Here is an 18,031-nt window from a genome sequence, read left to right as displayed (position 1 = left end):
CTTGATTTGACTTCCAGTTCACATTCAGGCAGCTGAACCTCGTTCAGACAGGCACCTCTCTCAGATGCTGCTAAATGGGTTGCCTCAAATCCTCGAAATGATTGTGGAGCCCAACAAAATTAAAATAAAGACTTGTTGTTCAAAGATGTTGTTGCCAGGTGCTCCCTCTAACTCCCCAATGTGCAAGATAGTAATAGGCTATGTGTATGTATAGGCGGGTGCACAACGCACACACCCTGCTTAGAGAGCAGCGCACACACATGCTGACACGCCCGTGGGATCATAGCCTAATTCTGTTGTCCCTCCATCCGCCCTGCAGCTGTGTAAAATGTCATACAATCAATCAATCAATCAAACCTTTATTTAACCAGAAAATAAAAACCCATTGAGACCGAGGTCTCTTTTTCAAGGGTGATCTGGCCAAGAAGGCAAAAGCACGTTTCACGTCATACAAAATACACAAGTACAAATACATATACAAAAATTTCTGTCATTTGACCACCATCAACACAAAATGGAGAAAATTTAAGACAAATAGAAATGATCTAAAAGACCAATGCAATAAAACTGTACAATCAAAAACATGCCTCATCAACATGAGAGACAGCTAGTAAAAAGTCAAGAAGAGGAGTGCTATACCTCAAAGCAGGAACAGCAGGTGGCAAGGACCTCAGCTAGTTTTTGTTTAAAACTATATAAAGAGACCAGAGAGGCCAGTTTAAAGGAGAATTTCGGTTTTTTACACCACGGTCCTCATTTCCAGCTTAAAATATGATGTTTTCTACCCACAAATACTTTTGGGTTCATTCGGATCGCCACAGAAGATTTGTCGCACCGAGTACACTCCTCAAACACTCAAAACAGGCTAGAACGAGAGCCTGCGGGGCATGCTGCTTACCCTGCGTAAATGACACTTTTTCGGTCACATCGCGGTTCGTTATGGTTGTAAATATAATTATGAGAACATAAAATAGATCTCTAACTAACCGTCCTCTGCTCCCGAGTGCCGACAGCCCACTCCGTTTGCTGTCCGGGTGTCCATCACATAACATCTCCCGCTGCTGTTGTTGTCGATATGTGGCATGATTCCACACGAGCGGTAATGGAATTGAAACGTCCATAATCTTGACATCAGATATCTATAATAATGCCAAGCTAGAAGCTAAGCTAACAACATCACCGAGCGACTCAACTCTGATCTGCCCCGGATGGGCTTGCAGTGCTTATGTACTTCTTCTGTGGTTTCTCTTCTTCTACTGTAAACAAACAGAAGCGCTTCTCACTGCATCTTCCCAAGCACATCCGGGGCACCCGGACAGCAAACGGAGTGGGCTGTCGGCACTCGGGAGCAGAGGACGGTTAGTTAGAGAGCCCAGTTCTAATACTGCTGCGCTGCTGAGACGCACAGTGTGCGACTGAAATGTCTGCACTTTTGTGCCATATTCCACAATATCCAAACTTCGGAATGGCGGATCCTTTAGAAAAAAGAGGAAGGGCCGACATTTCAAATAATGAAGGGAGGAATTTTCGTAATGGTGGGACCTATGAAAAAAAGGTGAAGGACCGCCAGTCCGAATAATGGAAGTTAACGTTCGGAGTGGCAGGGTTTCGGAAAGGCAGACAGTTACCACTTGAATCATAGAGCACAATACTCAGCTTTTAGTGATTGTGAACGCAGCCATGGGAGTCGGACTCCATCTCCCAGCGTCCTTATCGGTAAAGTGACGTCACACAGGAACATGCCTGACGTTGCTAGGTTAGCTAGCTGCTAACAGCCCTCCATGGCAGCCAGCCCAGGCGTAGAATTACTGATTGAGGAAACCTGGAGCGGACATGCATCTCACTGGATGAACGGAGCGGCAAGGACTGGCCCAGTCTTCGTCCCGATGCGTAACGTTATGATGGCAGAGGAGGTATCAGCGTTGCAGGAGTGTAGGAGTACTAGTGCTACTACTAGCAGTTCGAGTGCAGTTCTTCATTGATAACTTTCCCTGGAGATGGAACGTTTGCACAAAACTTAATAGCCCTTCATAGCTGGCCCCCAGACAGGATGCAGAGATATTGTGGCTGTTAACAGCTTTCAGGATCTTAATGCCTGCTGGATTTTATCAATAGAGGAGCTACTAGCTGGGCGGGAGCTATGGCGGAGGTTGCAGCTTTCTCCGGACCCTTTCCCCGTCATTTGGTTTAACAAAGTTGCGATCTTCGATGACGGACTCATCATCTGGAGACAGTAAGTGCAGTGAACAACCAGTAAAAGCTTCGTACCTTGGCTAGGTTTGACATTTCAGCTTGACGCAGCAGCAGCAGCAGCTTGTATGTAACAGCATTTGAGTAGCAAAGTATTTGCACCGACACCTGTTTCTTGGCAGCAAGGTGGTTAGAAGGCGAACAAACAAACAGCCGTCGTACTCGTATGATGAAGAAAACATGATTTCAGACGGACAAGCCCGTCTTTATTGTCACACGGTTACACATCAACACATGCACGGAGGGCCACAAACACACACATGCTGACGGTGGCCGGTGAAATTTGTCCTCTGCATTTAACCCATCCTGGCTTTGTCCTTTCCTCCGGGGGGCAGGCCAGGAGCATAGAGCATGGTGAAGAGTCGAGGAGCATGCAAACAGCTTGCAGATGAGGCAGCCATCTTAGGCAGCAGACTGGAGCAGAATTAAATAGGGTGCCCTGTTTGAGTTGAGCCAATTGAATGCATCAGCTAAGCAGTCAGCTGATGTGGGCTGGGTTTGAGATCAGCTCCTAATCAGCTGTGGGCTGGGTTTAAGCTGAGCTTGACATTCATGACCTGCCTGCCTGAACTACCGCTGTGCTCAATTTCTGAGGCAGTTTTCTCACATCGTGCTGTTATCTAAAAAAAGGTGGATAAATAAACTTCAGTCGCCCATATAGGCTACGAGACTATGAGGCTAGAACAACTGAAACTGAATCATATATCCCTAATATAATTTAATTCTTATCAGCATCATCAGCATCATTGTTTATTTTGTGGTTTTCTGGCACGTTGGACTTACCCTGCTAGCCGGGCACAAGGAGCAGACAGAAAGTAAATGCTGGAAGAACGCTGGTCCGCCCGCAATATGAAATTAAGCAGATTGAAAACAACGTTAGCTCAGCAGCTGGAGCTAGCTTGATAGCTACCAGCTAACAAGTTAACACGCTGGTCTGCCCACAATATGCAATGAATTAAGCAGATTGAAAACAACGTTAGCTCAGCTGTGGGACGCGAGCGCTGCCTTGGTGCACAAGTGCACAACTTTCACTAACACTCCCAACTTTCTCTATACACGCTCTGTTTGTATACACGCTCTGTCTCTCTATACACGCTCTGTCTCTCTACACGCTCTGTCTCTATACACGCTCTGTCTCTATACACACTCTGTCTCTATACACGCTCTGTCATCATTGGAAACAACTGGAAAACTGAAGAAGCTGGAGCTGTGGAAAAGAAGCTCATTAATGCACTAGTGGCAGTGGCATACACTTACCGTGGCAAGAAATTGAAAGCGGAGTACAGCGCCGTACAGCGGTGACCAGTGGGACCAGATTCGGCACGCAGGTGGTCTCCAGGTTGGTCCCCAGGTCGGGCACGCAAATTGTATAGACGAGTGGAGATGACAGGCCGCCGTGGTGCATGCGCACACACCGGCCAAAAAGCTAATTTCCAACATAGTCGATGGTAGCCATTTTGGATTTATGGCTTTCAAAAATGTTTGTCTGCATTTTGCGAGTGGCATGGAGGCTAAATTCGTTTTTTTACCTTCATAGATGCAAATAAATTGAGAAACGAAACCGCCGCTCTCCAGGGTAAAATAATTTCTCGGAATGAACTAATTTAACTTTTGAAAAAAAGTGTAAAACTCAAGATTGCCATTCATCAAAAAGTACAAAAGATACAAAAAAATCTGAATGAGAGCAATAAAGGACTAAAACTGGTGACCTTTCTAAAGTTTGAATGGAGTCTCTAGCTTAAAGTATTCAAAGTGGTCATGGTTTGAACAGTCCTCCCATAGACTTCCATTGTAAAAAGGCTAAAAGGGCATTTTGGTAGGATCACATTTAGGTGATTTTCAAAACTTCCCCTCATAGGATTTCTTTGGACTTTTTTCTCTCATTCAGAACTTGAATGTGGGAGAGAGAGATTCACCCTGCTCAGAGAGGGGATGTGGCCAGTCACACTCTCATCTTGCCCGGGGGGCGGGTGCTTCCTGGTGCTTGAAAGTGATTTGTGTGTTTACCATGTTTCTTGTGAAAGAAATCCTCCACCATTGAGTGACTGTCACGAGCCCATGTGACAGTCACTCACGCGTTGAGCCCGGGTGAAATGTGTTCATTGCACCACTTTGAGGCAACAGGCTGGATGTGTTTATGCGCTTCCTCCATGAAGGGAGATCAATGCTGAGAAGCTTGCTGGTTTTGGGGGGCAATAACACTGGCTTGTGGAGGAATATACAAGTATGGTAGCACTACATAACGTGGCGAAGGGCGCCATCTGTTGCATGGCGGTGAAAATACGGGTTGACGTACTATCATGGCAATGGCGGGGGATGAGTTAATAATCTGCCAAAAAGGTCAGATCATTTCACTTGTTTACAAATAAACCTGTTCTTTCTTGCCTTGTTTCAACATAATGCATTTAACAAGTACAACAATACATGGCAAATTGAGGTACTCAATCGTTATAAAAAAATCCCCCCCCCCCAAAAAAAAAACAGGAGCTCCCAACTTCTCCTTCGGTCCACCCATTCATGGGACTTGTGTGGTGAAAAAAAAAAAAAGTCACCACAATACCATTAACCCTAACCCGAAGATATTTTACCCTCTATCACTAACGTCGGGTGAAAATCACCCGAACACGTAGCCGGTAGAAAAAACCATGAATGGGAGCAGGGAAACAAACCTACATTCAATGACGTCAGTGAGCATCCTGAAGGTACCTAAGGACCCGCCCACCTCAGACAGCAGCAAGACAATGAAAATCACGTGAATTCAATTGTCCGGGTGAAAATCACCCGACGTTAGTGTTCTAGGGTTAAGTGCATTTAAAAAACTAACATTTTAAAACTGAATATAAAACTACAAACTTTTGTATGTTGGGTTTGTGGGTGGGTGGGTCCTGCGGGGAGGGGGGATTATGTTTTGAGTGAATCTGCTTGTGTATGTATGTATAGGTTTTTCTTTTTTGTAGATGTTTGTGGTTTTTTGTGTTTTTTTTTGGCCGGTGTGTGGAGAACACACAGGGCCTTAGATTCCCGTTTGTCGGGAATGACTTTGCTCACCTCAATGCATGCGGGTCCTGCACCTCTCTGCAGTCCGGTAGGTGGCGGTAATGCACCTCGAAGCTGGTCTTAGGAGGAACATTCTTAAAGTTTGAAATATCGAAATGCATGCTGAATGGTGTCGGCCAGCGATCCTCAAAGTCCGGACTCCGGTCCGCATCCCGGACCCAGACGCCGTCCTATCCAGACCGAGCCCTATAACCTACAAATCATTGAATAGTTATATTTTCACGGAGCGTTTCTATTTTAACCGGCACATGCTTTTCTAGCCTTTACGGTACTACTGGTTTATCTGTCAGGAAGCTCACAGACCAATGCATGCGCTGTAAATCATCACACGTGATGCTACTCAGCCAATCAACAAGCGAATCGATTCTGCCTGCTGCTGCTGCTGCTGCGGGAGAGTTGACACACGGACGGACGGAGGAGAGGCGAGACTCGGAGAAATGCGAGAGATAGAAGTACATCGCGTGCTCAAAAGAAACGAGTAGACCGCGAAAACAAAGCTTAAAGGGGGACTTACCCCCAGTTACGTATCAGAACAGTGATTTGAAAAAACCTATGGAAAAAACCAAGAAATGACATATGCTCTTATCTATACTATACTCTTTGGCTGTCCTCAGCTCAGGAATTTTTTTCGGAAATCGACGCCATTACAGTTTGCCCACCGCCTCGAAAATAATTTATTTGAGAGCTGCAATATCTTTATAAATATCAACAACTAGCCAACGCTGGTGGCCTGTATGGAAACAGCGTTGCTCAAAATGGTTGAAAGTTATATCAATTTGGCCATTCAGTGGCGAACTAGAAATTTAATTATTTTTCTCTTTTTATTTTATTTAACCTTTATTTAGACAGGCGAGTCATTAAGAACAAATTCTTATTTACACTGACGGCCTGTGGGGTAAGGGAGAGGGGCTGCAAAAAGAGTCATGTTAAGGATAAAAAGGATAAAAACAGTGCATTATAAAACAGGGTATAAAACATAACAACAATCACATAGGATAGAGCCAAAACACAACATAACACAACACGGCACAACGTAGAACCAACACAACACAGCACAACGCAGCACAACACAACAAGACAAAACAATACAGGATAAACCAAACAAAACACAGCATGATGGGGGAAGGGGGTAGATGGAGGGAGGGGTAGAGAGGGAGGGAGGGGGGATGGGAAGAAGGGAGGAGGGAGGGAGGAAAGGAGAAGGGGAAAGGGGGTAGAGGGAGGGGGGAGGGAAGAAGGGAGGGGGAGGGGAGGAAAAGGGGAAGGGGGTAGAGGGAGGGGGGATGGGAAGAAGGGAGGGAGGAAAAGGAGAAGGGAAAGGGGGTAGAGGGAGGGAAGGGGTAAAGAGGGAGGGGGAGATGGGAAGAAGGGGAGGTAGGAAAAGGAGAAGGGGGAGGGGGGGTAGTAAAGGGAGAAGGGAGAGGGGGGGTACTATGAGGGGGGGAAGCAGACACAGCGGTCAACAAAGAGCTGTTGGAGTTGCTGTTTAAAAATGGAAAGTGATGTCAGGGTTGCGAGTTTCAGGGTGCTCTGAAGAATATTCCAGTCGTATGCTGCTGCAAAACGGAAGGAGGTGCGGCCGAAGACAGTTCTATAAGCATAAACAGTTCTCTCATGTGTGTGTGTGTGGCTTGTCTGTTACGTTAGGAGAGACTAGTGACGCAAGGCTCGTTACCGCAGCACACAGCACAGTGAGGACAAACGCCCCGCTCTCAGCTTATGTAATCACAATGCAAGATTTCTCCACGTCATTCCCTCGTCCAACTTGCGATAAACCGCGCCATGAAATCCGTTTTTAATTTTCGTTTTGGGGCTTTACGTGATTCTTGTTAAAAGTTGTGCAAAAGTTTTCCTCTCAGCGCAGTTGCAGGCTGCGTTCTCCCCCTCCCTCCCTCCTCCCAGACCCTGGCTGGCGAAACAGGCTCCTGCATGGGACCCTCACGGAGCAACAACAAACAAACACAGACAGAAATAGCTGGTGTGCGATTTTTCTGCTCAATCAGTGATTGGGTACAGGATTGCGGGAATCCTGCATCTGTTTGCGAAGGTGCGACTGGACAGGACGCTTTTAACAGACAGGGGCACAGCATCAGTGAGGCTGCAGTGAGTAGCCTGCTATAGTCGGAGCGAGGTGAGTGTCTCTCAGGGCGCGGCGCAGGGCAGAGCTGCAGATCTCTCCTCCTCCTCGGCCCATTCAGTCTGTCCAAACTCAATACTGATCTAATCTCTCAGTATGAGATGCAGGGAAATATATTATAGTAGCTGATGTGTTTAGAGCAGCTTTGTCACGTCGTAGTATAGCGTTATATTTTACATGTGCGCTAAACTGCGATGAGATTTGTTTGCGGAAATGTCAGACTGTTCTCATCCCATGCGAAAGCCCCCGCCTCGGGCCATGAGAGGCTCCCCAAAGCACTGCTGCTGCGCGCGCCCCCGGCTCAGTGGCCTTGTGGTCTGAGTGTCCACCCTGAGACTGGGAGGTCGCGAGTTCGATCCCCGGCCGAGTCATACCAAAGACTATAAAAATGGGACCCATTGCCTCCCTGCTTGACACTCAGCATCAAAGGGTTGGAATTGGGGGGTTAAATCACCATGTGAATCCCGAGCGCGGCGCACGCTGCCGCTCACCGCTCCCCCAGGGGATGGGTCAAATGCGGAGAACAAATTTCACACATTGTGTTACAATCAGTGGGACTTTACCTTTACCTTACCCGCGGCTCAGAGCCTGGGGCTCGTGCATGAGCATAGGACTCTCTCCCGCCTGACTGGCCGGGAGAGAGTGCTTCCAACTCAGACTGATAATATAAACAACATCATTTGAGCTTATCCAGGTAAGATATTAATAAAGTAATGACACATTCAGCGGGAAACTAACTATAATTAAGACATGTGCCAACTTTGACGACGTTTGGTTCAGTATTTTAAGAGTCCATTGCCCCAATGTGAACTAAATTAGGGCTCCTTAGTGTTTTTCCATCTTGCCTAGTTGTATAGGCTTTGGAGATGCACCAGATGCACGTGCTAAACCCACCGTGACGTCAGGATGTACCAAATATCCCATTCATTTGAGGGCACAAAAAAAAGCAGTGTTCCACCCATAGAGGGCGCTTATGCCAGGTATGCTGCTGAAAAATGATACAAATGGTAAAATGGCAACAGTTTGCTCACAAATGTGGAAATTTTGACCACCATTCTTCACACATCACCCCCAAAGTCATATATATTGGTTAAAAGCTGAAAAAAAGTGTTTTGGGGGTAAGTTCTCCTTTAAGTTTTAATCCAGAGCAGGCAGACTCATGTTCATTCATTGGTCTGACGAGCAGTTCAAAACCAGTCTGTCTCGTGAAGTGTGATGCGATCCTGACCAGCTGTCTATATGGAAGCGCCACACATGAGCAAACACACACACACACACTCAAATCCAGACTGAGGGCACACACTGCCCAACAACATGCGAAGTTTGCATTGCGAGCGACCAATAGATAGAAAGACAGACAGACAGACAGACAGAGAGACAGACAGACAGACAGACAAACAGACAGACAGACAGAGTGGGAGCTCACTTCTATCAAGAGAAAAGGAGGTTTGTTGGCTGAGAGCCTGACTGATAAAATGTGAAATGGAGTTAAGAAAAGGAAGAAAAGGGAGAACTTATTTTTCTAAAATTAAAGCACTTTATTTTAAGATGCACATTCCAAAGCACTCTGTTGTGTTATTTCTAAATGCAGCCATTATTTTACTCGAAATGAGAAAAGAACATGTATTTATTATTAGTGTAGGCTAGTTATTTATAATTAATCCAGTTAAATCTGAAAACTAAATAAACGTTTGTTTTGATTTAACAGTCAGTTGTTGACTACATACAGACATTGTACCATTAGGCTACTGCAATCATTGAAGTAGCCTAAGTTCAATGCCACTGAATCATAACGCAAGCTCAATGTTCTGGACCTTCGCTTGAGGACATTTTCTCTATCTGGACCTCTTTGAATTTTAATTGAGTGCCCCTGTAGGCTATGTATTGTGCTAGCTAGCTATAACACAATGTTGATCAAAATAACGCCTGGGAAACATGGGAATAATTAGAGGGACATTCTGAAAGTTTGAAATATTGAAATGCATGCTGAATGGTGTAGGCTATGTATTGTAGGCCGAATTATTACAGACATCACATTTTACATATAAGGACTCGAAGTCTGGAGATTTGAAGGCTGCTGGCAGGGACTTGAAGGTTGTTAATTCTTATATTCTTCCTCTTCTCGTCTGTTCCAGGGTTGGTCCATTTGGCATTCACTCAACATCAACATTTATATTAATTTACAGACATCTTATCATTTTTATCCAACTGTGCCCATCACCAGACAATGGAGAATGAGCTTGTCTGCATGCGAAAACCTACATGATGTCACATGATTTAGCACATTATACACAACAACACAATCTTTGGAGGCAATTCTGTTTATTAGGATGCAAGCAATAATGAAGCAATCAAATGATATTCTCCGGTCATGAAAATCTACCATTGCACTGACAGATAAATGTTCAAATTCCTCAGCATAGTAAATTCGGCACATAACGTTAATGGAATGGACCTGCAAGTATGCTAACATTAGCTTAGCGCAAAGTACGTTATCTCGGTACATATTGATTGATTGATTGATTGAAGTGTTTATTTCGAATATGAAAGCAAAATAATAAAATAAAAGCCATTTCAGAAACAAAGAAAAATAGAATATATACATATTCGAAAACACACAGTTTACAATTAAACACCTCATTAACAGTTTAGCTCGCTTATATACAGTGCTATTGTTGTATCAAGGTGCTTGGTGATGTTTTACTGACCTGAAAAGAATAATAATAAAGTGTGATTCGGCCGGCCAGTTAACTGTAGCCACTACACAGCTAAGCTAACCAAACAGTGCTCACCACGGTCCAACACGTAATAACAATTGCGACCACCAATGTAACCGAGCGTTTTGGGTTCTTTATATATTGTTCATGTGTTGAAATAAGGAGTCAGAGACCGCTTGTTGTTGGAAGCTGCTGCCACTTCTTCTTGGTCAGGGGCGAGAGAGCTAGAGAGAGTGAACCAACAGTCCACTTCCTCTTCCGGACTTCACAATAAAAGTAGACATTAACAGATACAGAACAGTCTGTTACACTAGCAAATCCTCTCCCTCTTCCCACTCAAATTAGCAGCACACGGGCCTATGCCAGGTTTCGACCTGGCCTTGTTTTATCAAACGCAGGGCCAGTTCGCCGAGCTGGCCCTGCAGCTTGCATTCGCAGCTGTGCGGCCTTGCCCGCAGTCTCCCTCTCTCTCTCTCTCTCTCTCCCCCCTCTCTCTCTCTCCCTCTGCTTCAGTCTCTCTTGTGAGCCTCCTCAGTCTCTCGTGAGCCTCAGCCTGATGACATCACTGATCACATCATCACTGATGACATCATCATCAGTGATGATGTCACCAGTGATGATGTCATCTGTGTGTGTCTGTCTCTTGTGTGTGTGCATGTGTGTGTGTGTGTGTGTGTGTGTGTGTGTGTGTGTGTGTGTGTGTGTGTGTGTGTGTGTGTGTGTGTGTGCGTATGCGTGCGTGCATGTGTGCGTGCGCGTCTCTTGTGTGTCTCTTTTATATACATGTATATAGATTCATAAAAATATATATATAAAAAAGACTACAAACCTTTGAATTAATAATGAATTTCATCTAATAATTCTGATCATATTTCTAATTGTAATTTTGAACAAAGTTTTTTTGAACAAAGTTCACACACACACACACACACACACACACACACACACACACACACACACACACACACACACACACACACACACATATGAATTACATTTATTTGATGCCCATTGTCCTGATATCAATATCCAGACAATCAAACCCCAAAAAGATTGGAATTGGGTCAAGCTTTTAACTACATAGATAGAATACTATGGCCATGTAAACAGACTTGTTGCTGTTATTTTCCTGTAGAGTCTGATGGAGAAGGCAAACGGAGAACAGGGAGAATAGTCATCATCTTGATGGTCGTGATCCTGTTGCTGCTCGTCATAATGCCTATTGCCAAATGCATACGCAGAACAGGTAGGAAGCCATCAGATACTGTTATTTCTTTACAATGAATTACTGTCTAATATTGATGTTATTAATATGATGTCATCAAATTGATATTTGCCTCTAATTCACATTATTCACATTTGTGTCTGGTTTATTTAGGGTTAGGGTTAGTTGCCTTATGGCGCCATAGAGCTCACCAGTCACGTGACTGTTCTGTGATGTCATGGTTCCAGAAGAGTATTTCCACATTCATATTCTGCATTGAGATTTAGATTATTAGCCATATTGTCATAAGCACCCAAGGTAGACTTACCACGGGCAAGCTAGTGGTGAAACAATGGTATATCTTCCTGTAGAAGCCACAAATCTCTATATCATCGTTTTTTTATTTTAACACATCTTTTATTCGATTTCATGGAGAAGTACTACAATACCCACAATTCTACAATGTAATATTGACATCTTTGATTGGTGGAGCTGGTAGTATGGTGGTATGGTCATCTGTGATTGGTGGCCTGCACTAATTCTTCTCTCTGGCTGTTATCTTTCTGGCTAGGCTACTACGAACGTAGGTCACAGCTTGTTGAATAAAAGGGCTAAAACCACCACTGAATGAGTGAAAGTACATTATGTTAACCAGTTCAAGTCACGCTCTTTCCACGCTGGCACCTGTTTTGAAATCCGTTACCCAGTTCATTCACTAATATGCACGAAATGTGTCTATCTACGATAACGTTAGCCATTGAGCTAATAGTCTAATAGAGTACCGCAGGGATGACGTATGTAGGCTTAACCAGAAATCACCGCCATGTTGGTTCTTATAGGGGGGAAAGGCTAATAGGAGGATAATATTCACAAATGAGGACCATCTTATGACTTTTTAAATGTTTTCTGAAAATCTGATTTAAAAACACATTTATGCTTCAAAAGTCATGCTCTGATGAAGGTCTTGCTGACCGAAAGCTCACAATAAATGTGAATTTTAGTGCAAATTTAAGTGTGCAGAAAGTCCTTCTTTCATTGTGGATTCTGTAGTTGTTTTTCCAGCACCTTAACCAAGACATGGCCGGGTTGAGCGGTGGTCTTCCCTCAGTTTCTATGCTTCAAAAGTCATAAAAGTGGTCCACGTTTGTGGAGATGATCCTGCTGAACAAAAATGACCACTCCCATAAATGTTTGATAACCACAGACCTTATTTCATGCATTTAACCGAAATCCCCATTCTAAAAGCAGTAGCCTTTTTCCCTGACAAACTAAAGTGCTACTTCCGGACTCATTCCTGCAGTACTCTATGGCGGCCGATCAGACCGCTGGTCCAGCCCACTGCCACACAGAGTGTTCTCCCATTGGCTGAAACGCTCTGTTGCTCAATCATCCGTTAATCTGATTTGCCGTAAATGCCGGAATGCTCTACCGGAACCCGAGGTGACGTCACGATGCCACGTGACTGTTGATCTCTATAAAGGTTGCCCTATTCCCAGGCCTAGAGATCCCCCGGCTCGCCCTTGTTGCACCTATCCTACAATGTCCCTATGTCGGTCTTAAACTGCCTCTCTTGAGTTCCATTTCCACTCTGCTACCACAGGAGGCGCTGCACTCCTGACTTCCTTCCATTGTCTCAGTGTGGTCTCCAACCTTACCTTTACAAATGTAAACACTTATATACTGTAGGGAATTCGTTTCCCAGACAAAGCTACATTACCAAGATGCCATTTCCTGACATATGAGCTGACCGGACTCTCTAACTTCTCCACCTTTGATAATAACCTTTGATAATAATTTCAAATCTACAGTATGTCCTCAATGCCTCCAACTAGCTGTTGCTTTCTCCTGACCCAGTCATTCAGATTTGGATCATATCTTCCTAAGCTTTTCACAGGCTTTTCTACAACTGTTGCTGTAGCTTCCTCATCTATGACAAACCTTTGGCATCTGCCAATCTTTTGTCCAAGTTCTCAACAAAAAAAATGTATGCAGCTGCAGGTGAAATGACATGTTGCCATTTGAAAAAATGACACTTTGTCCTGATCATAGTGCTATTCATCATCACCAACTGTGGACTGACACATAGGGCCCCTTGCAAACAGGTAGACCTATGGTATATGACGTTTGGGTGGTCTAGCTATAACATTTAGTAAAATATACCTTCCTTAGCTGGGAGTTACTTCCTGTTTGTATCCACTTCTTTTTTGTGTCACAACCATGGTTCCAAGTATCTTCTGTAATACAAAGATGATGGTGGCAGTTGAAATATTTTGTGTGTAAAATCTTTTTCAGATCAATTAAAATAAATTGCTTTTGCAAGGTTAGCCTGATGGTGGCACTATGTGAAAGTGAATGAATAACAGAGTTCCTCAAGAATACCATTGCAGTTATTCAGTCATATTGTGATATGATACATATTCTTTAACATATTCTTTATGATCATTATTTTCCTGCAGTAAAAAAAGAAAAGGAAGAAGAAGAAGAAACAGAAAAGAGAAGAAAAGAAGCAGGTAGGTACCTAAATGACTCATACCATTCTTCCTGTTGATGCATTCAAAGTGTTGCTGAAATCTGACAGACAGATAACTTTAATGCCCGCAGAGGTGGAAAGTAAAACTGTGTTCACACCGAGATATTATTTTTTCTCTCTGTCGCTCGATTCAACCCTTTGGAATCGCTCTGGCGCCTTGTTTAAATCGCTTGTCAACAGGCACAAGAATTGACGGACATATGGGGGCTATAACGTTACGCAATGTCATGATGTTTGTCCACTACGAGCCACCGTAGTTGTTTACAAGCTAAGCCTATCAGCGTGCTCCTAACGCGAGCTCTATAGGCTACCGGTAGGACAGACTTCACTTCATGTCAGCTGTCAGCCTGTCAATCAGCTGTCAATGCAGTTTGTTGCCACACAATAAACCAGGGGTTTGTTCCAAGCCAGTGTGATCCTTGACTCACTCTCACACGGCAGCCAATCAGCGTTGAACAGCGAGCGACTGATGCCAGCGGAATTTCGCTCGAGTTGGGATATTTCATCTCGGGCGACGAGCGAATTTTCGCCCTATCGCTCTGTCTCTGCCGCTCGCACGGCCAGCGATTTTTCTCCTGGGCGAATATACACTCAATCGCTCGTTTGCATTGACTTTGTATGTAAACTCGATGTCAGCGAAAAACTTTAATAGGTCGGTGTGTTAAGAGGTATAAGTAAGACTACTTATGAACAATTTCTATGTAAGGGTACTTTACTTGAGTATGTCCTCTTTTTTGAGAAATAAAAGATCCAAGACTTTCTATGCACACACAAGGCTTATTTCTCCCACATTTTGTTCACAAATGTGTTTAAATTTGTTTTAGTGAGCACTATGATCCCTCACCCTGCCAGGTGTCAGGGTTTTTTAAGGCCCGCACCAACCCAACCCGTTAAGAGAGCCAGTCCGCCCCGTTAAAATGTGTGTTAATGATGAACCCAACTGTTGGAGAAAAATATAAGTTCCATGCCATCTATCACCAACCCAACCCGGTGGCCCACAAAGGCCCAATTTAATGTAATATGTCTCAGGACTCAGAATGAGCGCCGCAGCGCTCTCCAAGGTGTCCAAACTCGGTTTCTGTCTCTCTCTCTCTCTCTCTCTCTCTCTCTCTCTCTGTCACACACACACACACACACACACACACACACACACACACACACACACATGCGACAGTCTGCTCTGGATGAGCGCAGATGCGCAGCTGTTCATTCAGGTCATTATGGAGTTATTTGTCATCATTACAAACTCTATGGGCCTTTTTTCAATTAGCCTAATCCAAAAGTAGAACTACAGATACCGTCCTTATTCTTTTCAATAACTTTTACTTTCGTTCATACATCTTCACCGCACTTAATTGATATGGTCACGTGACGTTGCACTAAAGTTGAAAAATAGATCACAGTCCATGAACACAAAAATCTGCGGTGGAATTCGTACATACCTCATTAATGTCAGGCTTTGCCCTGTGGCTAATGCAAAAAAGAATCCAGTGTGTCTTTGTGACATCGTAGCCTGTGTGTGTGTGTGTGTGTGTGTGTGTGTGTGTGTGTGTGTGTGTGTGTGTGTGTGTGTGTGTGTGTGTGTGCGCGCGTGTGCGTGCGTGAATGAGAGAGAGAGTTCACGTCTTTAATGACCGGGCCAGGCGTCTGCGTGGCGTTACCTGTTGATTTTCATTTCGGCGCCTATGTTAACAGGTTACAGCAGCCACACCACCGGCATGAGACGTGCATCTCAGGCGCGTGTCTTGCGAGGCGTGAGCCGCGCGTCATCTAGAGAATAGGAGCGACGCCTATTTTTTCTGCTTACCGCGCGCGTGTGTCTACCAAAACAGACATTAAAATGATCTTTTGCTGTTCATAATCATATCATACAAGCACTATTAACTACATTTTCAAAGCAGACATAATAAAATATAACAACTTCCGTTTTTGTTTCTCTGGGCGAATTTGCGGCATATCTTTTTTCGACTCTGGTTCGATTTTTGCAAGTTTTCGCCTGCGACTTGAATTGATAACCACTGATTTCCATAGCCTATAGGCTATTTATTTATTTTACAGGGGCAGCCACAGCCAATCAAGGCTCGTTTTGATTTGAGACGGGAGGATGAGCTCACAGCAGTTCTCCTGCCCTCTGAAAACCACATACGTGCATAGGCTACAACGTGGCTTCGTTCCTCCCCTCCCCACACACACACACACACACACACACAAAAATCAATACTGCCTCGATTATGAAGTGAGCCCAAGCGATCTTCAGTTAAAATCATCATTGTATTGTTTATAGCAAATTTAATAAAAGGTAAACTCTATAGGAAGAGAGTTGGCAGACAGACAGCAGCGCAGCAGCTGCAACGCAGCAGCAACGCTGCCTGTGTGGACGCCGTGCCCCCACGCGACGCACACACACGCACTAGGTAGACGCGAGATGTCTGGCCCGGGCGTAATAAAGTGATAGTCTGCTTGTTTTGCTGGAACCGTCCTTCCTAATTTGCCAACCCAGATCGTTGACCTGTGGGGGCTCAGTGGGTTTTGGGTAGCCTGTGCATCACTACAAGATGCTGATTAAACAGCATGATTATTGCACATGTGCCTTGGGCTGGTCAGCTCTGAATCTCCTGCTTGAGTAATACATTATTCTAACAACTACCTTATACCTGACACCCAGTCAAGAGCTGCTTGTCCACCCACCAGTAATGAGCTGAATAGAGTCCATGGAGTTGGGAATGTGTCAATTATCAGGAAATGTTTGTATTATTCTTTACTCACCTCTCATTGATTTAATCTGTTGTTTGTTCTGTCAGAAACTCTGTCTGCGTGTCAACGTCAACACAAATCCAGTCTGAAGGAGAAGGTTCAGTGTGTGTCTGAGGGGCTTGATGGAGCAGGAAACGCACTTCTGAATGAGTTCTACACAGTGCTTTACCTCACAGTGGGATGGAGTCAACAGGTCAATTTTGAACATGAGGTCAGACAGATTGAAGCAGCATCCAGAAACCAGAGATCAGAAACAACAATCAGATGTGAAGACATCTTTAAAACTAGTGGAAATAAACCAACCAAAACATTGATGACAATGGGAGTGGCTGGCATTGGGAAAACAGTCTTAACCCATAAGTTCACTCTGGACTGGGCTGAAGACAAAGCCAACCAGGATATACAGTTCATATTTCCGTTACCTTTCCAACAGCTGAATCTGCTGAAAGGGAAATACAGCTTGGTGGGACTTCTTCATCGCTTCTTTAATAAGATCAAAGAAGCAGGGATCTGCAGGTTTGACGAGTTCCAGCTTGTGTTCATCTTTGATGGTCTGGATGAGTGTCGACTTCCTCTAGACTTCCAGAACAACGAGATCCTGACTGATGTTACAGAGTCAACCTCAGTGGACGTGCTGCTGACAAACCTCATCAAGGGGAATCTGCTTCCCGCTGCACGCCGCTGGATAACCACACGACCTGCAGCAGCCAATCGGATCCCCTGTGAGTACGTTGACGTGATGACAGAGGTGAGAGGCTTCACTGACAAACAAAAGGAAGAGTACTTCAGGAAAAAAGTCAGAGATGAGGAGCAGGCCAGCAACATCATCTCCCACATCAAGGCTTCACGAAGCCTCCACATCATGTGCTACATCCCAGTCTTCTGCTGGATCACTGCTATGGTTCTGGACGATATGTTCAAAACCAGTGAGACAATAAAGATGCCCAAGACCCTGACTGAGATGTACATCCACTTCCTGTTGGTTCAGTCCAAACGGGGGGACGTCAAGTATGCAGAAAATGAGAAAGAGACAAGGAAGATGATGCTCTCTCTGGCAAAACTGGCTTTTGAACAGCTGAATAAAGACAACCTGATCTTCTATGAATCAGACCTGTCAGAGTGTGGCATTGATATCAGAGCAGCCTCAGTGAGATCAGGAGTGTTCACACAGATCTTTAAAGAAGAGCGTCAGATGTACCTGGTCGACAAGATGTTCTGCTTCGTGCATCTGAGCCTTCAGGAGTTTCTGGCTGCTGTCTACATGTTCCACTGTCACACAAACAGGGACGAGGAGGTACTGGACACATTCCTGGGAAAAGGTTTAGGTAGATCTGAAGACAGTGAACAACACCTGGATGTCTTCCTGAAGATAGCGATGGACA

General features: G+C 44.5%; 1 protein-coding gene across 1 annotated transcript in view; it reads left to right on the top strand.

Annotated features, from left to right (window-relative positions):
* LOC310792021 (NACHT, LRR and PYD domains-containing protein 4C-like) overlaps positions 1 to 18,031 on the top strand; it is a gene marked incomplete at its 3' end in the record, with an annotated part of 89,285 nt that overhangs the window by 54,645 nt on the left and 16,609 nt on the right. Inside the window, exons 7-9 of the mRNA XM_083653703.1 lie at positions 11,297 to 11,407; positions 13,822 to 13,875; positions 16,697 to 17,943. Of these exons, the coding sequence (XP_083509829.1) occupies positions 11,297 to 11,407; positions 13,822 to 13,875; positions 16,697 to 17,943 (1,412 nt within the window). The remainder of the gene's footprint in view (positions 1 to 11,296; positions 11,408 to 13,821; positions 13,876 to 16,696; positions 17,944 to 18,031) is intronic.

This window comes from Poromitra crassiceps, assembly GCF_964638095.1.
Source record: "Poromitra crassiceps genome assembly, chromosome: 17".
Taxonomy (NCBI): Eukaryota; Metazoa; Chordata; class Actinopteri; order Beryciformes; family Melamphaidae; genus Poromitra; species Poromitra crassiceps.
The sequence above is the reverse complement of the archived record's forward strand: the minus strand, read 5'-3'. Positions and strand labels throughout refer to the sequence as shown.